This window comes from Rattus norvegicus, chromosome X, assembly GCF_021556685.1.
Source record: "Rattus norvegicus strain SHRSP/BbbUtx chromosome X, alternate assembly SHRSP_T2T, whole genome shotgun sequence".
NCBI lineage: Eukaryota > Metazoa > Chordata > Mammalia > Rodentia > Muridae > Rattus > Rattus norvegicus.
This window is the reverse complement of record NC_141554.1, coordinates 94,241,667-94,267,096: the sequence shown is the minus strand read 5'-3', so window position 1 is coordinate 94,267,096 and position 25,430 is coordinate 94,241,667. Positions and strand designations below refer to the sequence as shown.

The window sequence follows — 25,430 nt, the reverse complement described above, 5'->3', positions numbered from 1 at the left end:
TAGGCTGGGACAGGGATAGAGTCTGGACTGTAAAAAAGATTAACAAATAAATAAAAAAAATTACTAAGTTAAAAAATAGGTTCTATATGAATTAATGATTTAATACTCTTTAAAAATTCGATGACTCATTTGATTTACATTTCTTACTACCAGTATGTCTCAGCTATATTGAATAAATTAAACTATTTCTTCTACAAAGTGCTGTTGAAAAATGCTTTACATCACCTCTTGTCAAATTCAGAGCACTTAAACATAATAACGCTATACATATTGCAAAGGTAAAATGAATAGATGACAGCTCTCAATACAGTATTTATGTGAAAAATCAATAAGACAATTTAGCTAACTATCGTATTAAAGATTACATCCATGAAATGTGTACAATAGAAGTGACTATTATTGATGATTGCACAATTAATAAATAAACTGATATTTAATAACTGTGTCTCATGTCACAAAAGTAAGTTCCAGAATGAGCATGTGCTTGCTTATTATATAAACTTCTGCTTCATTTCATGCCAATATCACTAATCCATACTTTAAAGAAAGAGTCTAAGTGGAAGACGGGCCAAGAAGAGCAAGAAAGTCTTCTTGAAATGGTTGATGACTTTTAAAACAAACTAAAATGAAACAGAAAGTAAATGTTGGAAGAATCCTTTGGACTTCATTTGGCAGGCACAGCTCATGAAAGGAGAAAAAGAGTCAATTTGCTTTTGACCAAGGCCCTTATCCCAATACTTGCTAACTATACAGTGACTTTGAGATAATAAAGTATTATATGTAAGGTACCAAGGATACTACTTTCCCTAAAAGACATACTTAATGGAATTCTATTCTTTTTGCACAGTACCTGACATAAACACTTTTTATACTGTGAACTATACTCCTGTAAAGATAGTAAAGCCCCATTCTAGGCCATAAATCAAAGCTGATCACAGATGTAACTGCATATTTCATAAACATTATGCTTAATGGGCTTATAATTTGATATTTATCTTGGTCAATATAAAATAGCCAAGAGGTTAGAAAACATTTTAAAATTATTTTTTTTAAATTTGTTATTTTATTTTATTTTTTTTTAACTTGAGTATTTCATATTTACATTTTGAGTGTTATTCCCTTTCCCGGTTTACGGGCCAACATCCCCCTAATCCCTCCCCCTCCCCTTTTTTATGGGTGTTCCCCTTCACATCCTCCCCCCATTGCCACCCTCCCCCCAACAATCACGTTCAGTCTTAGCAGGACCCAGGGCTTCCCCTTACACTGATGATCTTACTAGGATATTCAATGCTACCTATGAGGTCAGAGTCCAGGGTCAGTCCACGTATAGTCTTTAGGTAGTGGCTTAGTCCCTGGAAGCTCTGGTTGCTTGGCATTGTTGTTCATATGGGGTCTCGAGCCCCTTCAAGCTCTTCCAGTTCTTTCTCTGATTCCTTCAATGGGGGTCCTGTTCTCAGATCAGTGGTTTGCAGCTGGCATTCGCCTCTGTATTTGTTGTATTCTTGCTGTGTCTCTCAGGAGAGATCTACATCTGGCTCCTGTCTGCCTGCACTTCTTTGCTTCATCCATCTTGTCTAATTGGGTGGCTGTATATATATGGGCCACATGTGGGGCAGGCTCTGAATGGGTGTTCCTTCTGTGGCTGTTTTAATCTTTGCCTCTCTATTCCCTGCCAAGGGTATTCTTGTTTCCCTTTTAAAGAAGGAGTGAAGCATTCACATTTTGATCATCCGTCTTGAATTTCATTTGTTCTAGGCATCTAGGGTAATTCAAGCATTTGGGCTAATAGCCACTTATCAATGAGTGCATACCATGTGTGTTTCTCTGTGATTGGGTTACCTCACTCAGGATGATATTTTCCAGTTCCAACCATTTGCCTATGAATTTCATAAAGTCATTGCTTTTGACAGCTGAGTAATATTCCATTGTGTAGATGTACCACATTTTCTGTATCCATTCCTCTGTTGAAGGGTATCTGGGTTCTTTCCAGCTTCTGGCTATTATAAACAAGGCTGCTATGAACATAGTGGAGCATGTGTCTTTGTAATATGTTGGGGCATCTTTTGGGTATATGCGCAAGAGAGGTGTAGCTGGATCCTCAGGCAGGTCAATGTCCAATTTTCTGAGGAATCTCCAAACTGATTTCCAGAATGGTTTTACCAGTCTGCAATCCCACCAGCAATGGAGGAGTGTTCCTCTTTCTCCACATCCTTGCCAGCATTTGCTGTCCCCTGAGTTTTTGATCTTAGCCATTCTCACTAAAATTCTTCAAGAAAACTCTCTAAATCCATTCCAAAATATAATCCCAGAATAATATAACAATCCACTATCTGCTTTTCCTTTTTAAATGAGGTATAAATTTAAGTTCTCTTTGCATTTAAGTTTATATATGAGTATATGTATATTTATACAAGTATGCTTATATATAAAATATTATTCTATGAAGAAATCAGTCACAAGGATGCATTTTCATTAAATGCTTCCCTTACCCCTTTAGACAGAGACCGGTTACATATCAAAAAATCAGGATATTTTTTATTTTATGCCAGCTGAGTACATTTCATAAACACTAATATGACTTTTTTTCTAGAATTAATGAAGAAATACAGTGTTGGAAGAGTTTTCATCAAGTAGTGTTTAAGATAATATAATGGATAAATTCATTTATACAAATAAATTTTCATTTTATAAAGAATTTTGTGATATATAAATGGAAATAGTTAAATGAATGCTATTCTTTTTTAAAAAGAATATGTGATCTACATGTTTTGGGTTTTGTTTTAGTATTTATTTTTCATTGATTTGCAGATAGAAATTTTTATCATATTCTCTTGGATGTTAAAATTATTTGTAGATTTCTTAATCCACAAATCACTATATTAACCATATAAAATTAGTAAGATAGTTATAACTGTCTTAAATGAGTTCTCAAAGTAGTTCTGGAAAATTGTACAGATTTATAAGATCCTGGGGGTTAATTGCATTGTTAGGGATATTAAATAGAAAAGTCAAAAATATCTGATACATTGGGCGGTTAGAAATAGAACACACATGTAGACATTAATAAGATTACAAAATTACTTGAAAACACATTGAGTTAATATTTTTCTGCATGTAAGAGAAAGATAAGACTATCTTATATTTTGGATTTATCATAAAAGAGAACGTTCAAGATGCACTGTAAACATTATTGTAGAAATGAAAAGTAGCAATAATATAAACTTATTTTTATTATGAATAACAAATGGAGAAAATTAGAAAAAGTGACTAAAGACACATGTGAATGGATTTCTAGAGATAGGATTTATATTTGTATGTGTCTGAGGAAAAGTGTTGCTTCCTATGAGGCTGCTTCTTAAATTGGGATTGTCAAGTGCCTTTTCATGCTTAGCACTGAAAAGCAGTTTTTTATTTGCATGAACACACACACACACACACACACACACACACAAACACACACACAATTATTGTAGTAAAACCTGACTTTGTATTTTGTAAAAATTTTTAAACCCTACTCTATTCTGACATTATCTTTAATGGAAACAAATTATGATTGCCTTGTCTTGCCTTGCTACTTTACATTTTTTAACACACGTGCTGTTAAATCAACTTATGGCACAACAGTGGGCACTTAACAATAACAGCAGCTACAATAGAACCTCCATTGTAAAAGTTATTATGCTAAAAGTATCTTAGAATTTGGTGTAACATTAATAAAATCATTACCTTCTCCTTGCAATAAGTGCTTCAAAAATATCAGAAGTTGAATTATTGAAATGCAGAAAAATTTTATTTACAGATATATCACTCACAACATATTACAGACAAGTTAGGCTCTGAAATTGCATCAAATACAGTGGTGCATTAGTATCTAAAAGTATAACAGGTAAAGGGACATTTATTATACCCATTCTAATATATTCATACAAAATCTGTTTATTCCTCTCAAAAGTAAATTACAAGTACTAACTAAAACTTGGAAACTCTTGTGTATTTTAAATTTTCAGACTTGTACAATAAATTTTCACCTCTCCTACCATTTTTAGTACTAACTCCATGCAAAAGACACAAATGATGATTAAATATACATATTTCACATATATCCTCATATATGTTCCTATAATATGTGAATTCATATTTAATGATTAAATGTTTAAAAATGAACCATATATATACAGGAAGGGATGTATATGATGGTGAACAGTCCATGCTACAATCTTTTGAACAAAGCATAAATTAAACCAAGACGACTAGAGACACATTAAAGGGAATAATTTGTACACAAACAACTATACCCTTGTTTTCATTGCATTAAAACTGGGACTAATATAAATAGAAGTAATAGTGTTAAAGGAAATCCTTTTGAATCTTAATCCTACCAACTGATCAGAAATTAGATACTATTAAAGGAAAATCCAGCTTTATTTTTTCACAAGAGATGTGGAACCTAAAACAATAGATATCAAAAATAACTTTATTCACACAATTGTAATATTATCAGGTCTTCAGTATTTAAGAAAGGAGGGATAGTTCATAGAGAGAAGCACTGCACGTACTCTAAACTGAAGAAACTTGAAGGAAAGTTAAACAAGCATTAGCACATATTCAGAAACTACTGAATAAAACAGTAGTTTTACTAAACAAATGATGATAAATGGGAAGCTATGAATGAAAGTGAATGAACATATTTTAGTACTGTGACACAACATCTAGAAAGTTACTAATATTCTGAGTACATATGAGTCATATTTGAACAACTGTATTAAATTTAAATTTATGTCACTTTTTCCTTCTAAAAACTTGAAAAGTGAAACACATATATAGACATGTATTTATGCATACACTAAGACAGACTGAGACTATATTAACTTGTTAAATAGAGCATCAACCTCTTTGAAATATTATCACATAGGAATACTTCAAATAACACACTAATTTTAATCTACATATACAAGAATAATTATATACTCATGTCTTTCCAGTTAAATACACAATTTAGAATTGAAGGAAAAATTTAAAAGACATATGTTGTATCATTTCTATAGAGTCCCTTATACTCCAGCCTAGTACCAAGATTTAATGAGGTGTTTTCATGTATTTGTTTTAATTCTGTTAGTGGTTATTAGTCAAGTATAAGGACCTTAAAGAAACATATAATAAAGACATGTCCTGCCATTATTTCTAAAATAAGATGGCGTATACAAAAACTGACATATCCAATTATCTTTATAAAAAGTATCTAATCACAAAACTCTAAAAAGAGACTAAACTTTAAAATGGAAATTTACTCTGAATAATGGTATGTATTTAACAATTTCATTCCAGATAAATAAAATAAAGTCCATGAAAATGTTATTCTATTCTCTCAATTTTTTCCTAAAGAATTTAAAAATTCAGAGACATTTAATTTGAAATATTTGAAATATTCTGCCTAAATCTTTGTTTCGATTCGCGTATGAACTGAATCATGTTTATTAGTTTAAAAAAATCAAATTAGGAAGTATAATAAATTTTACCATCTACATAAAATTTCCTTTATTTTAAAGAAATTTTTACATGATGAACCATATTATTAAAAATGTTTTTAATAATTAATTACTGGAAAATATGATTACAATTAAATTAAAAAGGTAAGATAATTTACTATTTTACATCATATAAAATTCTAAAATGCAGAAATTCATATGCATGTTTTCACAATGTTGATATAGATTTCTTTCTTTTGTTGTTATTGTTTTGATTTAGTTTGCCTTAATTTTTTTCTTATCTTAGATACCTTTCAGAGGGTAGTTAGGATCAACAGGTCACCTTCACTAACAATCTCCCAACAATGATGTTTAAATAATTCAGTGATAAGAGAGAATGAGTAATTCAATGTTTCATAATTACACACCACCCATTAATATGTACACAAAGGCAAAATTGCATTAAATCACAGTTATTAACTTTAAGAGCAAGCAAATAAAAACAATATAAAAGATTTCACTAGAGTAATTATTTTGTTCATCCAGAAATATTAAATTAATGTGAAAATTTTAGCTATAAATTTATGGTTAATGAAGGCTTGTTGTTTTTGAGGACTTACATTTCTATGATTGGTTTCATTTTGCTTCAATTTGTAAAGGAAAACAAAATCCAAATTTAGTGATCTTGGCCAAATTTTATAATCACAACTTACTCAAATATTTTGGGAAAGCAATGGAATTATGTTATTCCTAAAAAGTTATATCTCACTGCAGACTGCAATAGTTGATGTCCTGGAATCAGTCTAGGGCAAGAAAAATAACATGTTATCAAAATCAAATCGATGTGTAATAGGATTGTCATTGTCAATCATGTTATTTGGTTATAACTGACATACTAAAATACTGATGAACAAAATCAATGCTACTAAGTACAGCCACAGTGATTAACAATGTTATCTCAATATACAGTATGGTTCTGTTCATGAATGGTAACTGTTCAAACATTTCACTATTCTGTATGTGTATGTGTCACATACATATTTCCGTTTTTGCTGCTACATATGCTTGTTTGTAGGTGTTTATGTGAAAACAATATGTTGACATCAGGTGTCTTTACTCTACTCTTTTCTACTTTTATTTTGTGAAAGATCATTAGCCATTGGATGTGAAGCTCATCAATTTGTTTAGACAAACTGGCCAAAGAGTTTCTGGAATCTCTTTCTCCAAACATTCTCCAAATTCTGGAGTGCCATAGTATATATGTGTGTGTGTGTGTGTGTGTGTGTGTGTGTGTGTGTGTGTGTGTGTGTGTGTGTGTGTATGTGAATACATATGTAAATGTGTATATAACATGTATATGTATACATATAATACTTAACCTATGTATATGTAAATGTGTGTTCTGAATTCTGAAATTATGTACTTACATTTGTTCTATGGATACTTTGCCCTCTCTGTATCAGTTCACATGCTACTCACTACTAACTTTATCAGGAAATGTTTGATATTGCTTCAACTTAAATCACAGAATTTTGTGGAACATTGGTTGGGGGTTGTACTAAAAATTAAATACTACAAAATTTATTGCTAAGACATTTTATAGATCAATGGATATAGTAGTATAAGCCTTTAAACTCAGCATTTGATAGACTGGTAGTTTTTTGAGAGTTCCAGGTCAGAAAATACTACACAATGAGTTCCAAAGCAGCCAGTGTATAGATCAGCTCTATCCCCTCCTACCAAATAAACAAAAACAAAAGAGAAAAAAAGAAAGGAAGGAAGAATGAAAGAAGGAAAGAAAGGAAGGGAGTAAAAAGGAAGGGAAAAGAAAAAAGACAGGAGAGAACAAAAAGAAAGACGGAAGAAGAGAGAGAGACACCTAGATTGAGAGCCAATGGCTCTAATATTCTTTAAACATGGGTTGGTGCTCACACACTCAATATCTACCCTTTAAGTTGTGTGAGAAATGTTTCAAATTATTCGGTTTTGTTTTGCTCTATGTTATGATAGAGTATAAAATGTATTGAGAAAAGGATGCCAGTTATTTTGTCAAAAAATGCAACCATTCTTTGTCATTTTAATTGATCACCAACGGATGTGTTCATCATCAAACATGCAGGTATTATTGCATAAGAAGAGGTATAATATGGGCCAATGGTGATGAGGTTTCAGGAGTATAAGTCACAGACAACTACTGTGTCAGTAGAGGTCTGAGATACACAGCAAATAAAAAGAGAGAGAGATAGAAAAAAAGGAAAGAAGGAAGAAAGTGGAAGAAAAATATAGGGAAGGGGAAAAGGAAAGAAGACAGGAGGGAACAAAAGGAAAGAGAGAGAAAGGAAGGGAGAGAGGGAGAGGAAGAGGAAAAGAGAGAAAAGAAAAAACAAAAAGAACAAAGACAATGAATGGTATAGAGAAGGCCCTTAAAATTTGTACTTTCACTCTGATTCCCCTCTTTATTGTTCATTCATGACCTATAGTATTTGAAGAAGAGAGCTTTGTTAACCTACAGACTGGGAAAAGATCTTTATCAATCCTACATCAGATAGAGTGCTAATACCTATAATAAACAAAGAACTCAAGAAGATAAACTACAGAGAACCAAATAACCATATTTAAAAAATGGGGTACAAAACTGCACAAAGAATTCTCAACTGAGGAATATCAAATGGCTGAGAAGCACCTAAAGAAATGTTCAACATCCTTAGTCATCAGTGAAATGCAAATCAAAACAACTCTGAGATTCCACCTCACCTCAGTCAGAATGGCTAAAATCAAAAACTCAGTGAGAGAGGATGCTGACAAGGATGTGGAGAAACAGGAGCAATTGTTCATTGCTGATGGGATTGCAAACTTTTACAACAAATCTTGGCCTTTTACCTACCATGTTACAGGGGCATGTGTTCCACTATATTCATAGTGCCCTTATTTGTTGTAGCCCGAAGCTGGAAACAACCTAGATGTCCCACAATTGGATAGTGGATAGAGAAAATGTGGTTCATTTACTCAATAGAATAGTATTCATTTATTAAGAATGAGGACATGCTGGGTTTTAGAAGAAAATGAACTAGAAAATATCATCCTGAATGAAAACACTCAGACTCAAAAGAACATGCATGGTATACACTCACTTAAATTGCACATTAGCCAAAAAGGTACAGAATAAAATCCACAGGACTCAAGAACAGTATCAAGCTGAAGGGCCCAAGTGAGTATGTCTCAATCCCACTTGGGAAGGATAAGAAAGCAATCACGGGTAGGGGTGGGGGGGACACCTGGGTGGAAATGGGAACAGGGAGGGGCAAAAGAGTACATGAGAAGGTATGGGGGAGTGAAGAGGACTGAAGCCCTGAGAGCCAGCAGAACATGGAAAACAGGTATCCGCAGGAGGTAGAAGATGGAGGGAGCCTCTAGAATATATCAGACACCTGGGAAGAAAGATATTCTCAGGACTCAAAGGGAAGGACCTCAGATGAAATACGCTACAGTGGGGAGAGGGAACTTGTAGAGTCCACCTCCATTAGAAAAATAGGACATCAATTGGAGGGATGGGTTTGCCAGCCCACAGTCAAAAACTCTGACCAGAATTTTTAGTCAGAAAGAACTGTAGGGACATAAACTGGGAAAAGCCTGAGGGAAAGGAGGTTCAGTGACAGGCCCAAATTTTGATCCAGCTCAAGGGGAGACCCCAAGGCCTGACACTATTACTGAAGATATGGTGTTTACAAAGAGGAGGCTAGCAGGACTGCACTCAGAGAGACCCAACAAGCAGCTCAAGGAGTCAAATGTACATACTTACATCCAACCAATGTATAAAAGCTGGGGACCACTTGGGTTGAATTAAAAAAAAAAGCTGGAGGAAGCTGAAGGGAAGAGTGACCCCATATGAAGACCAGCATTCTCAACTAATCTGGATCTCCCGAGATCTTTCACTGAGTCACCAACCAGGCAGCATATTCCAGTTGATATAAGGCCCCCAACACATATAGAGCAGAGGACTTCCTGATCTAGCCTTGGTGATGGAAGGTGCACCTAAGCCTTGAGTGATCTGATTCCCCAGGGATTGGGGAGGTGTGTGGTGTGTGGTTGGGATGGGGGACATCTTTTTGAGACAGGGGGTGGAGGTATGGAATGAGGAACAGTCAGTGGGCAGGGAGGAAGGGGTAAAAATTAAAGTTGATTCTAGAAAACTGTTTAGGCTTAAAATGTACTATTATCATTAACAATTACAATGTAATGCAGTTAATTTTGTTCATAGAAGATAATATATAAAACTTTTCCCTGTTAAACTTTACCTTTTTTTCTACAACCTGTACAAAATCTTCTTCCATAAAGCACATGGAAATTGATGACAAACTGGAGCCACATATTTCTCAGATATAAAAGATTCTATAAAATAGGTTAATGATATATAACCAATGTTCCACATTTTTCCTAACCAGAGTCAGAATAAAGTTAAGAAATACATATACTTTTTTTAAAATTCTAAGCTTTCTGATAGATATCCTTTTTTATCGACATGCATATTTCTAAATAAATGACAAAGGTGCTAGTATTAATATCCATCTATGTTCCACGGTAGAAATATTATACTTACTTTATATAAAATATTTTAGAATATTTCTGGCTTCTGTTAACAGAAATATTTTAATCTGTTGTTAAAGTTCACTAGAGAAACATGATTTTAATTATTACTGCTAGACACACTCATAGCTTCCCACCTTGGTCTTTCTAACAATGAAGACAGTGTATTTAAATGGCTACATGACTGATCTTTTATATGCTCACTTATCGTTTAGCCTTCATCAGTATACTAAAAGTATACTAACAGTGTAAAAATATTGCAAATGTGGAATGAAATATAAATATTCAGAGAAGTTTAATGTTCTAAGTTATACTGCTGCAATTCTCTGAGTCAGATTAAGATGATATTAAATAAGGAATTCTAGTAACTGTAAATATCGATTGACATAATATATACAGTTTATTTATTTTTAAAGATGTGAAAAGATTCTCAAAAGTCATTTGTTTCTATGATAGACTCTTCAGTAAGAACATACTAATAAGTAATAATTCATTTTCACTGATGCATTTTGTTTTTTAATATTACATACTAAGACATTTATCTTATGATTAGGATATGACTTTCTTAGGTGTGTTACATAAAATGTCATCATGGAAAGGCATTTTAAATTTTATTGAATTTTAAAGATTATTAGATGTCAAAACTAAACAATAAAAATGTCTAGAAAATAAATCGTTTTCCTTTTTAGGTCTTTACATACTTAAAGTTTCTGCATGCAAAAGTATTTCTATGTTCATACAAACAAATTATGAACAACATTTGTTTTACTAATTCCTTGAGCTAATCCATTGAAAGATATGAATTGCAAATGTGATACAGAAAAACTCAGTATGCAATATTAAAACGTGAAAAAGTACAAAAAGGAGTACTCTTAAAGTGCTACGGATAATAAATATTCTTATTAAAGAGTATTTCTGCTGAACAATGTTGAAACATAGCTTTAATTCCAGCACTTGGGAGGGAGAGGCAGGTGAATCTCAGAATATGAAGCCAACCTGTTATACAAAACAAGTTTCAGCACACCCATCACCTCACAGATATACCCTGTCTCAATAAGCCAAAACGAAGAAAACAGTAGGGGTTGGGGATTTAGCTCAGTGGTAGAGACCTTGCCTAGCAAGCACAAGGCCTTGGGTTTGGTCCCCAGCTCCGGAAAAAAAAAGAAGAAAACAGTGAGAAAAGAAATATTCCTAATAAACAAAATAATGATGGAAAGAATGAGAAAACAAAAGTGTACACTGCAATGGTTAAATACAAGCAAAAACACACTCTTTGGAGATGATAAACATTTATTACTTTTGTCATTGATGATGCAGAGTATTATACTAATGCAAATTGTAGAAACCCCTATAACTTTCTTTAAAGCATAGCAGATACCCTAAATAGGAACTAGAGTTTTAATTTTCTTTGCAGCCTAATATATTAAATCCTTACCTTCACTGTGTGATTAAAAGACAGGTATTAACATCATTATTTTTAATTTGTGTATTTTAAAGCATGTAGCCTCAAATTATCATTAGTTTTTAAACTTTTCTTGAAGTTATGGTCAGTTATTTACAGTGTTTCCTTGAATCTGGCTTCTTTCAGAATTTCTTATTTCAGTGTTTATAACTTTCAATGAAAAGGAATTTATCTAACTTTCACTTTATAACCAGTCTATTAAGCCTGAAGAAGTTAATAAATTGAGTTTATTCTGGCAAATGGATTTACTAATTTACTGTTATTCACTTGAAATAATAAAATCAACAGGCAACACGACATTTAGAGAAAGAAGTAGATAAATTCCATTGCTTAACTTCATTAAGGAAATAATTTGTTTAAATAATTTAATTTAGTCATGAATTTCTGGATAAATTTGTACTTATTTCTCCATGGAATACTAATTTAAAAGCACTGTGTAAACTCTTGCTTTCTGAAATGAAATGTGTTTGAAATTCTTGGGCACCGATTTCTTAGTTCTTACAATGCTCTTTCTTTCATGCCCATTAGGACAAGCAATCATATTCTATTTCCTAAAGGTCATTATGTTTTAAAAACAGTTCCTGATTGACCTTGAAAATACAAATATTTAACTGCTAACTCTAAGATGAAGATGTTTCTGCATTTCTTTATTTGACTTGAAGATGAGAATGAACAAACCCCTCACTTTCTTAAACTGTTTTAATCTTTTAACGTAAGTCAAAATATTTTGTCTTCCTAATTTGAGAAGCAGGTAGAATGATATCATAGAAAAGAGGTGTTGGATATGTTAGTGTCATTTAAAAATGTTGATTGTCTACAGATTTGCCCATATTCACAGAGGATTCACAGAGCCATTTGGTTTGAGAACTACTTATCACATTGAAAATGTTTTCCTATAATGTAAGCAGCCCAGGCTTTTCTGAGTCTCATGAATAATGTGGTAAAGCAGGTAGTGCTATAATCTTTAATAGATAGTTTTTCCATGATATACTGAAGCAAGAAGCATCACACTGCCACCTACAGACAAGATTACCCTTTTAATAATCAAATTTTCATATCAGCATTAACTTTGTACTGACTACCAAATTTAAAGGATTTCATATTCCTATTTGAATATTATGTGAAATGTGATTGGTTTGTTCCTTCTTAGAAATCAATGTTCTTTATAATCCTATCTCAGGTAAAAAGAATGAGAGTAATAAATTAAAAGGATTACTTAGAATCTTGGATTACTTACAGGTCTGGTATGCACAGACACAGGAGTCTTGAAAGTTGTCACTGGATAGCTGCACTCAGAAACACTGTAGGGATCAGAACTGCTGGAGGAGCACTTGGAGATGGAATCACACCCAACGAAGGTATTATCAAGAGGCAGCTCCTGAATGATGTGGTGCTTTGAGTTTAGGGGTGTTTCAGGCTGGATCTGGAATGCAGGCTGGGGAGAGGCAGATTTGTAGTGTCGAGCCAAATCAGGGCTATCGGGCTTGAAGGTAGTAGGTGTAGTGCCCCAGTTGTATTTGCCCATGGTTTGATCCTCCAGCTCAATAGGAAGATCTAGTGTAACACTGTTTCTCTCATTGTCAGCATCATCTGGCTTTGCTTCTTCAATACTAACAAAATTAAGCAGCAGGTTCTTGGGGGGATGCTTCTTCTTTTTCTTCTTCTTCTTCTTCATCATGATCATCTGTCTGTTTTCTGGGTTTGGAGTAACCCACTCAGAATTCTGTTTGTTTTTCTGAGAAGCCTTAAGGTGTGGTGATTGGCGGCATCTTACTACAGCAGTGATGAAAATAACTAGGACAACAGTTATGGTGCCAGCAACAATGGCAACCATGATCTTGACATAGTCGGTGGTTGGTGAGGATGCACTTGTTGTTTCAGAATTTTGATTTGCAGGTGAGTCAATGCTTTTGCGCACCATTTCATAAATCAGGGTAGTATTGGGCACAGACTCATTTACAAAGAGATTGACATTTACAACATTGAAGAGAGAATCAGGTTGTCCTAAATCTTTAGCCTTGACTATGACTCGATGTAAACCAATATCTGAAACCATGCACTTCTCCTTCAATGTGATGTTGCCTGATATTTGTTCAATCATAAACAGTCCTTTTGTGTTTCCTCCAACAATGCTGTAACGAAGCTCTGCATTCATGCCAGTATCATTGTCAATTGCAAGAACCTTGAAGATGACTGTGCCAGGATCTGTGGATGGTAGAACCCATTCAAAGGAGTAATTGGAAGGAGGGTCAATAAAAATTGGTTTGTTATCATTTACGTCAACCACATTTATGGTTACTTTAGCAGTTGAAGAACGTGATACCCTACCACCATCCTCAGCTTTTACATAGAAAGTATAGGATTCTTGTTTTTCTCTGTCAAATGAAATATTTGGCCTGATGACACCAGACTGTGGATCAATAGTGAATTGATCGTTTACATCTAAGACAGAGAGAGTAACTGCAGAATTCTCCCCATAATCAGGATCAGTCACAGTTATTAGCCCTACTGTGCCATGTTTTGGAAGGTTTTCAGGAACATAGAAGTTATATTCATTATGAGTGAAAATTGGGCTGTTATCATTCTGGTCAAGAACAGTCACGAACACAGTGGCATTGGACATTAAGGGTGGAATTCCATTGTCCTGTGCCAGGACTGTAAAGTAATACTTTTCCTGTTTTTCTCTATCTAGTTTCTTCACTGCAGTCAGGATGCCTGTACGACGATCCAGGTTGAATTCAGGTGGTGCATCAAAACCTAGCAGGTAGTTTATTTCAGCATTGCGTCCACTGTCTGCATCTGTTGCACTGATTTTTGTCAACTGTGCACCAGGAGAGTTATTCTCAGGAACGGAAAGGCTTATGAAAGATTGGGTGAAAACCGGAGCATTGTCATTTTCATCTTTTACTTTGATCAGGAGCATGGATGACTGATTCAAAGGAGGTTTGCCAGCATCAGCGGCCAGTAATTTAATGGCATATTCTCTGGTGGACTCAAAGTCAAGAAATGCAGCTGTCTCCAAGAGAAACTGATTACTGAATACTGGACGTAATCTGAAAGGAACTTCATGATCTGTGAAGCATGTCACCCTACCATTATGTTCAGAATCCTTATCCGTCACAGTTATGAGAGCAATTTTAGTGTTAAGCGGAGCATTCTCTGAAAGGAGCACAGTGCCATTGGTTGGATTGACGATGTATCTTATGTCAATTGATGGTACATTATCATTGATATCTGTAACATTTACCAGCACCATTGCTTTTGCTGGTGTCGATCCACCATCAGTTGCCAAAACCAATAACTTGTGGCTTGGTGATTCTTCCCTATCCAGTGGTTCTTTGACAGTGATAAGCCCGGTAGTGGTGTTAAGATGAAACAGTCTCTTAGCGTTATTGGAGACTAGATTGCTGAAATAAAAGTGAATTCTGGCGTTTTCACCTATATCAGCATCTGTGGCATGGAGTTGTGTCACTGAAGAACCTATAGGAGCATTTTCTGGTATACTGACTTCAATTTCCTTCTCTATGAAGATTGGGCGGTTGTCGTTTGTATCAGCAACACTTACTTGCAAAATAGCTGTACTGGATCTTTGAGGAAAGCCACCATCTTCAACTTTTACTTTCATCACATAGGTATCCTTTTCTTCTCTATCTAATTCCTTTTGAACGATCAGCTGGGGCATCTTTTCTCCTTCTGGTGTTTCAACGACATCAAGACCGAAAACATTTTGACTCTGGAAAACATAGAATTATATAAAATTCAAATTATATTAATATACAATACTACACATATTGTAAATTATAATTAATTTTATGCTAAATATTGTAATGAGGATGATTTCCAATTTCTATAATCCACAAGACAGGAGGAAAGTCTCAGCAACAGATACCAGAATACCTAAGCTCTGCATTTCAACTTGGACTACAGTTAACATTGTGATCAGATGAAGGTTATTAAATTCTTTAATACATTTAATGCATAGCATCTTATGGTACTAAATGTAGTTTATTACATAAATTATTTTTGTTTGATGAAGACATGTATAGAATTTTCAAGACATTGTCCTTGAAACTATATGTGATACAATGAAGCGATTATTGACTATGCTTCTTTCAAAACCCTCACATCTAAACAATACAATTTATGAAGCATTTTAAAATAAAAATAAGCTACCCATTTACATTTTACTCACAGATTTATCTTTGTATAGGAAAGGAAATGTTTTTATATTTTATCTATATAGTGTCAAATTAATAAGCTGAAATTTAATTTTAATACAGCATTTTGAAAAATGTTTTATCAAATTGTGATATATTAATTCTCATAATACTCCTTTTATTAAAAAATGATGTTAGGTAATCTCGGTAACTAGTAATTAATTGCTGTTGATACTCAAATATAATTTTAGGGAGGTTTAAATTCTCAGTGCTTAAAATTGTAACTTTTAATCTTAATGATTCTTAATTCTACTTTTGTCAGTATATCCACTGTGACTACCTAGAGGGTTATGAAATTCTTCTGGGTATGAGAAGTATGTTGGTTGGTAAGTAAAAATATTTGACTAATACAATAATAATGAATAAAGAGAACAACGCCAATGACTTTTAAGGTATTTAAATATGGAATTAATATCAGCAGAATAAAAGAATTACTGAATTCTGAATATAATATGTAAAGCTATATTACAATGTAACATTATTTAAGGAGAGTTATATAAGAAGAAACTACCATTTATTATTGTTTTAAAAGAATAAACATTCCAAAGTTAATGAATTTCAAATACAACTCTGTAATTTAAGACTAATATATAGTGATCAAGCCATGATAATTTAAATGACTAAGCTTCTATAATTATATATTTTCTTCATATATAATTAGGTTTTAGTCTACCTTAATTTCAAATTATGTTCTATTTCAATAAAAATTAAATGAGATTAAAATTTCACAGAATATATTTACTGTATTTGTTTATTTTAAATGAAATTGGATCTTTCATATGGCAAATTTTTGTAATGTCCCTGGAGATAATAAAATATCAGCTGGTGGATATTATATATATTGTTCTCCTGTGTTTTTAATGAGTGAATTATTCAATATGATAATGCAATATTTACATTTTAATTCATTAATATAAGAAACATTCCAAAAATCAGTTTCTATTTATGTGTAATGTTTTGCCTTTTCAACAGCTCTATGCAGTTAATAGTTGCTGGGAAGAATTTTACAAACAACCTATTTATATTGCTGTTATCATATCAAACATACAGTTCAAAAATGTAATATTGCTTTTTAGGTTGTTTGTATTCGTGATTTTGTGTTGTATTGGTTTGCACTCATGAAGGCCAGAATATTCCAATACATCTGAATTTGAATTATCAGACATGGCTGTTGAGAACCAAACTTGAGCCCTCTAATTAAGCATACTTAACTGCTGAGCCACAAAAAAAAAAAAAAAAAAATCTGCGGTAAACATAATGTCCTTCCACCAAATATTTAAATATCTAAGTATGACTTGCCATGTTCTATGTAATGTGACTGGATCTCTAATTTTTAAAGCCTTAATATACTAATGCATGTGAACAGAGGGTAAATATAAAAAGTCTTTGTTTATATGTACATGTGTGAAGATGTAACATGCAAATACATGACTGCATTAACAATAGTTTTCATAAATAAGAATATAAGTTTAAAGGAGAGGTACTATTTCCAAAGACAGAAGGAAAGCGACCAGCCTTTGATTATTTTCTAATTTCAAAGTAATTTTCTCATCTATGTAAACTCAAGAACATTCACTATGTGTATACTTGTCTATTATTGCACGTAACAATATTAAAAGTTTATTAAGAGTAATTCTATGAAATAATTTTCATTTTTCTGATAATGAATGCAAAAGTGTCAATAGCTAATAAAATTATAAAATATTTTGTAAACATTTATTTGTGAAGACAATATGATAATAACTGTTATTTATAAACATTTAAGTGTGAATAAATTATGATAAATATTTGTAATATAGGGCAAAGATATTACTTCTGAAATATTAAAGTTTATATCTCTCAAACAAGCATGTGTTCAACTAAAACATGAACATTAGAGAAAATGAAATGAAATCATTAATATGGCTTTTTAGAGTTAGTTTAAACTACATAAAATTGTTAGTTCTAAATAAAGTTAAAACTATTTTATGGACTAAAAATATCTCCTTTTATACTATTGAACTTTTTTAGTCTATGAGTGATATTTCTTTTTAGATTCAAAAATGGACTTGGAGTAGCAAATCCAAGCCAAACAAACAAAATTCATGGAAAAAAAATAAAATGAGTAACTTGACTGAGAAAAACCAAAAGTTGATCTGGAAGTGAGGAGGCATATTTAAGCTTTTGAAAATGCCTACCCCAGAGGTTGGGGATTTAGCTCAGTGGTAGAGCTCTCGCCTAGCAAGTGCAAGGCCCTGAGTTCGGTCCCCAACTCCAAAAAAAAAAAAAAAAAAATGCCTACCCTGGTAAATGCTAATATTTTTACATGCATATGCATAACAGCACTACATTTTTATTGGAATATAACACAGTACTTTCAATATCATAAATCTTGTACGATTGCTCAGAAAACACATACAATACTGATAAATAGTTAAAATACATCTAGGAAATTGGATTCTCATTTACTAAATGTGTAGATTAAGGAAAAGGGGTGTCAAAACTAAAAATTACTTCCTCAGCTTTTGCTACTGAAAATTTATTAAAACAAGAACCTGAATTTAAAGGTTGTTTCTTTTTTGTCTTATAACTATTGGTGCATATACAGGTATAAGATGGCATTTAGGTTACAGATGTTAGAAATAGATAAATCTCAGAGACATGGCTATTTCAGAAGAGTGCAGGAATATACTCAATAGAAGTTACTATAATGAATTTGCTTTCATTCTACCAAAATTGTCTTGTTTTGCTGCATAAGCTGAGTAAAAATCTATTAGAAAGAATAAGAAAAAAGATTTATATATTCAGTAGTGTTGTCATTTATATTCTCTGCACTATTTCTAGAGCTTTTGCTTTACCATTCATTTGTAGCACTATCACTATCACAGAAAATACAACACAATGAATTATAAGCAAAGTAGTTTGAACTGTTTTGTCACATCTATATCAATAATCCAGAAGCCACAACCTTTCCGCCATTACAAGTACAGTTGAGAAATGAGAATAATATATAAGAAAACAAACCATTTTTTTCTAAAATAAATTTGAGCTAAATATTTATAGTAATATCATTAATATTAATGAAGTCATATAGAACTTAACAGATTCTATATGTTCATTCCAGTACCTGTGTTTAGCAAAGTCCGTTTTGAACAAAATATTCACATAACATTATTATTCATCCTTTTGGCTTTAGTATTATTACAAAGCAAAATTATTTTCACTGCACTAAACCTTTATTTTAAAATTAATCATTAGTAATTTTCATAGTGGCAATTTAGAAGTGATTACATATTTTTAAAAAGTGCTTGGGGTTGAGGATTTAGCTCAGTGGTAGAGCGCTTGCCTAGGAAGCGCAAGGCCCTGGGTTCGGTCCCCAGCTCCGAAAAAAAAAAAAAAAAGAACCAAAAAAAAAGTGCTTAATAATTGGAAGATTTTTATTAATTCTGTCTTTTTATGGCTGTGTAACTCTGCTTATTATATTAGGCCAAAAACATTGCATGTTGTTCATAAGGTATTTTCACAGTAAAAGGTTTTCATGTATTAACAGCTACACAATGCTACCACTGGAATGATGATTTCATTGAAGATAACATATAGTGATTATTGTTGCCTGACAACACATTAACAAATTACTTTCATTGGGTTCCTCTTAATTCATTTGTTTCTCTTCTTTCATTTCTTTTGGTTTTGTCTATTCTTCACTTAACTGGGGAATGTAGATATTTACTTACAGAAAAACTGTATACCTAGGAATTTTGTTGCTTGTATCTATCTATATACAGAATTTGGGATCCTGAGATAGGATTTTGATTTCCAAGGAAGGCTAGGCCACATATTGAGTTTCAGGACAACAAAAAAAAAAAAAAAAAAAGAAGAAGAAAAGAAAAATATGAAAGGCACAAAATGTGAGATACAGAAAAGTGACTCATCTCCCAAAAAGAACGTGACAATATTTGATGAGCATATTTGCTTATTCCAAATTCTGATTCTTTCTTACATGTTTTGCTTCTGTTTCTTCCATTTTTCTGTGACCCTTGAATTTCGAAGATTTACAGAATTTAAGGATTCTTACATATCTGAAATAAATCTTATGTAAATATTTGATACACAAATTAGAAAAGAATGAGAGATTTTATTTTTAAATTTTATTTGAAGGTATTTTAAGGAATAGAACTTCAAATTTGTAATTTTAATCCCTAGATACTTTAATTGAATGAAATGTGATTCCTAATTGCTGTTAATCAGCTCTTTTTTCCCTTTTATTGGCTATTTTCTTTAGTTACAGTTCAAATGTTATCCCTTTTCCTGGTTTCCCCTCCAGTAAGGTAATTCCCTATCACACACCCCCTCCCCCTGCTTCTATGAGAGTGCTCCCTCTACCACTCATCCCTTTTTGGCTCCCTGCCCTAGCATTCCCCTATACTGGGGCATCAAGCCTTCACAGAACCAAGGGTTTCTCCTCCTACTGATGCCAAACAATGCCATTCTCTGCTACATATATAGCTGGAGCCGTGGGACACTCCAGGTGTACTCATTGGTTGGTGGTTTAGTCCCTGAGAGCTCTGAGATGTCTGGTTGGTCAATATTATTGTTCTTCCTATGGGGTTGTTCCTTCAGTTCTTTCTCTAACTCCTCCATTGGGGTCCCTGTGATCAGTCCAATGGTTAGATGTGAGCATCTGTATTTGTCAGGTTCTTTTATGATTGGGTTACCTCACTCAGGATGATATTTTATACTTCAATCCATTTGCCTACGAATTTCAGAAAGTCATTGTTTTTTAATAAATGAGCAGTGCTCCATTTTGTAAATGTAGCACAATTTCTGTATCCATTCCACTGCTGAAGGACATCCGGGTTCTTTCCAGCTTCTGGCTATTTCTTCTCTTGCTAAAAAGTCAGATGAGCAGAATTTACAAAATAGCAGAAGCAAAATATATAAAATCACTGAACACTTATATTTGAAAGTCCTTTAAGTATGACCTAGTGTTCCTGCTCCAGAAAGGATGTTAAGACACATGGAAAGTATGTGACTTTCTTGTGACCATATGATGAACTTATTGTGCAGCCAAATTTGAACACCAAGGATCAAGAATTCCAGTAAAATGGTTTCTAAGTAAACTAAGAGCTATTTTTCAAAAGGAAGGTTTTTTGGATCCAGACAAAACCTCTGTTATATGGAACACTTAGCATGGGGTGAATGCCTGATAAATGTCGTTGAAAATAGGACACAGTGTGTGTGTGTGTGTGTGTCTGTGTCTGTGTATGTGTGTGTGAGTGTGTGTATGTGTGTGTGAGTGTCTGTGTATGTGTGTGTGAGTGTCTGTGTATGTGTGAGTGTCTGTGTATATGTGTGAGTGTGTGTGTCTGTGTATGTGTGAGTGTGTGTATGTGTGTGTGAGTGTCTGTGTATGTGTGTGTGTGTCTGTGTATGTGTGTGTGAGTGTGTGTATGTGTGTGTGAGTGTCTGTGTATGTGTGTGTGTGTGAGTGTCTGTGTATGTGTGAGTGTCTGTGTATATGTGTGAGTGTGTGTGTCTGTGTATGTGTGAGTGTGTGTATGTGTGTGTGTGAGTGTCTGTGTATGTGTGTGTGTGTGAGTGTCTGTGTATGTGTGTGTGTGAGTGTCTGTGTATATGTGTGTGTGTGTGTATGTGTGGTGTATGTTTATTTTCTTATAGTTTGATGTACTTTTTGGAGGGCAGTTTATTGCTTTAACTTATTTTTGTGGTTTATATATGTGTGGGGGGTACTGTGAGTTTGTTTGTATGTATGCTTGTTTAAGAAAGAATTGTAAGTTAATAGGTAAGGATGGGAGAGTAGCTGGAATGACTTGAGAAAAAGAAGATGATCAAAATATATTTAAATTGAGAAAAATTTTCAGTGAGTGCATACCTGATAAGTGGATATTAAACAAAAAGTACAGAATACCTAGGTTAAAACCTACAGACCATAAGAAGTGTAACAAGCAGAAATGCTCAAGTGAGGAGGTTTCAACCACACTTAGAAGTGGGAAGGAAATTATAACAGGAGGAAGAGGGAGAGAAGACCCTGGGTGGGAGAAGGGAGGAGAGAAAAAGGCAGACACAATCAGATTGGGAGAGGGCAGAGAAGTCCAGAGGGCCAAAAGAATAAATGAAAATAAGCAACATCAGGGAACTGGAAGTGAGTGGACACTTTAGCCAGGAAGTGAGACACTCTCAGGATTTATTTGGGTGACATTAGTCAAAATGCTCAACATTAGGGAAAGGGAACTCTGAAGGATCCACCTCCACTAGATAGACAGGGCCTCTAGTAGAGGGGGACTGGGTTACTAAACCATAGACAAAATTCCTGACCCAGGATTGATCCTGTCTAAAGAACTACAGGGACAAAAATGGAAGAAAGGATGTCCAATGATCTGCTCAACTTGTGATCTATCTCACAGGGGAGGGGAACACCAAAGCTTGACACTACTATGCAATGTTGCACTTATAGGCCGAAGCCTGCCATGGTTGTCCTCAAAGAGGCCCAGAAAGCAGCTGACTGAGACAGAAGCAGATACTTACACCAAACAATTGAACTTAAGTTGGGGATCCCTATCATTGAATTAGGGAAAGGATTGAATAAGCTCTATGGGAGAGAGACCTCATAGAAAGACCAGCAGTGTCAACTACCTCAGACCCCAGGGAGCTCCTAGAGACTGAATCATGAACCAGATATATACGGGGGCTGGTCTGAGGCCTTTGGCATATATGGAGCAGAGGTCTACCTGTTCTGGGCTCAGTGGGAGATGCACTTAATCCTTGAGAGCCTTGATGCCCTAGGCAAGGGGGAGGTCCAGTAACTGGTGACAATGAGAGCATCCTCTCTCAGGGGCAAAGAGGGAGATGGAGGCTTCAAAAGAACTGTGGGAGAGGGGACAAAATGTGGAGCAGAGACAGAATAAAAGGCCATCCAGATACTCACCACCTGGGGATCTATCCCATATACAGTCACCAAACCCAGACACTATTGCATATGCCAAGAAGTGCATGCTGAAAGGCAACTGATAAAGTTGGCTCCTAAGAGGCTGTGCCAGAGCTGATAAATACAGAAGCAGATGCTCACAGCCAAGCATTGGACTGAGAATAGGATCCCCAGTGGAGGAGTTCGAGAAAGAACTGAAGGTGCTGAAGGTGCTTGCAACTCAATAAGGAAGAATAACAATATTAAACAACTAGACACCCCAGAGCTCCCAGGGACTAAACCACCAACCAAAGAGTACACATGGAGCCACCAATGGCTCCAGCCACATAGGTAGCATTAGATGGTCTTGTCAGGCATCAATGGAAGGAGAAGCCCTTGGTCCTGTGAAAGCTAGATGTTTAGGTGTTTTAAAACAATGGCATGATATGAAAAAATATCTCCAGTAGTCTAGAAGCATAGCTACTATTTATGTTTATAGAACCATACATGCATTAAATGAACTGTAAGTTGTTTTGGAGCTACTGTCTTCACCAATGAGATCTTCTTGTGAGGTTGTGAAGAGCAGCCTACAGTCTTCACAAATGCCTGAGCTCTTTGGGTATTCCAATGTGACATAACCCAGTTCATCTACTGAACATTTCGTTTGGTGACAAGAGATGTCCAGTTGGGACTCTGTCTCCTCCATTATTTGGTGTCTTCATTTAGATCATCTTCATCTATCTATATATGTATATATTTGTTCCGTATAACTTTTCATAGTACCCCTCAAATGTCCTTTATTTTAGCTATCTCTTCTCATATTCCTCCCTCTATCCTCTTCCTGCCCCTCCTTACTTGATTCTCTATTTTTAGGCCCTCCCAAAATTCATCCATAATTATCTATTCTATTTTCCTTTCTTAAGGAAGAGGAAAAGTTGAGGATAAGCATATCTTCTCTGACTGTCTCCAATGTGAGCATGGCATTGTTTTGGTCATCTAGAATACATGGCATGGAAGTCATGGCAACAAAATAAGTAGAATCATACAGTGACTGTTATGCTCCATTGTAATACATAAGGAGTGTCTGTGCCACTGGAACCTCATCTTTTTTCCACCCATCTTAGAGATACACATGATCTTAAGATGTGCTAAAGCCCAAAACAGATGAGAGATGAACTAAGGTGGAGTTCTGTTACTCACTTCCATGAAATTGTCAGATTAAATTATGGGATCTTTTGGTGATACAGATATTTTGAGTCATTTTTGTTTATCCATGTTAAAGCCTAATAAACTCATTGGTTTACTGGGAAAGATAAACAAATACATGTGCTCATATGCCTTAGGATTTAGATATTTCTAGTCCTAATAAAATGTTTTCTAAATGTATTAACCACAAAAAATAAACATCAAAAGCTTTTGGACAGTAAAAGTAATATACAATTCTCATCTCAAAATAGAAGAAAACTACTAAAAAACATACTGAATCAATGTGTTCTACTTTCAGTTACAAAGATAAGAAAGTAAATTTTACACATAAAGTTTAACTTGGGTAATGTGTTTCATACTTTTTAAAAGGAAGTATCATTTCATATAAAAGGGCTTGGATTTTGATTAAGGATATTCATATATACATATATGAAGATCTCATTTGATTAAGGATATGCATATATATATATATGATCTTCTAATTGTGTAAGTGGTTGAAATAATTTACTATTGTTCAGTTTGTTAATTATTTCTGAACTAATATCTTTCTTGAAATCATTATCATTTGAACTTCTTGGGATGCATTTTTAAATGAACTTGAATCTTCATGGTATTGCTATTTTTTTCTATAAAACTCAGAATATTTTAATGTTACAAGAAAATGGGAAGATACAATTATGTATGTTTCCCTACAGGAGATATTTTATAAGTCTTGGAGACATGTTTGTTTGTCATATCTGGAGAAGTGAATGCAGCTGGGATGCAGTTCTCAGGAGTACAATATGCTGCTACACTTGCTACAGTGCAAGGAATAGTCTCTGTCTCAATTCAAAAGAAAATTACTGAGATCTAGTTGTCAGTTATATCGAGTATGATAAACTTTGGATGAACACAATGAGAACAGCAGAAACAAGAGAAGACTAAATTGTACTAAAAAACAAATTTTACTGTGAATTGTATACCAGAGAAATTCAAAATGTATGTTCTAAAACAAAATTAGAGAAGGCAAAGAAAAATATAAATGGGGTAATTAATATTTTTCATGAGAATTGTTGGTACAAACACCAATCCTTTAGAGATAGTAAACAGATAGTAACAAATCAAGTTTTGTTGCATTTATTTATCTAGTAATAGACCATTTGGAAAACTTGAAATTAACAATAACTAATACCTAATTTTAGGAAAACAGAAATGGGCTTTTAGGAGTACAAACATTTAGCTTATAATACTATATACTAGGGCATAATAAAAGCTAGCTAATTTTATAGAGAAAACATAAGTTGAAATGTATTGCCCATTGGAGAAGTTCATTGTACACTTACATTACTGTGTATATTTAAGAATGTGTATGTGTAGCTAGTATAGATCAGAGGACAACTTTCAAGAAGTAGTCACCTGTATATCCAGCCTACTTGTGGACTCTAGGGATAAGACACAGGTCATCAAGTTTGACAGTAAGTGTGCTTACCCCTGAGCCATTTCATGATCAAAATGGATCAAACACCACTTAAAGGTCTTAGGCCAAGTTACCGTAACAATGGTGTGGTAGATTTTAATGCACCTGTAAAATTAGTATTGAATTCAACTGAGTT

At 33.9% G+C, this 25,430-nt stretch overlaps 1 protein-coding gene across 2 annotated transcripts in view; it reads right to left on the bottom strand.

The window, feature by feature from the left end:
• The window catches only part of Pcdh11x (protocadherin 11 X-linked), a 684,984-nt gene that overhangs the window by 579,129 nt on the left and 80,425 nt on the right, over positions 1 to 25,430 (bottom strand). For both annotated transcript variants that reach the window (NM_001271228.1, XM_087599862.1), the window contains 1 exon segment: positions 12,749 to 15,244. In NM_001271228.1, coding sequence (NP_001258157.1) covers positions 12,749 to 15,244 — 2,496 coding nt within the window.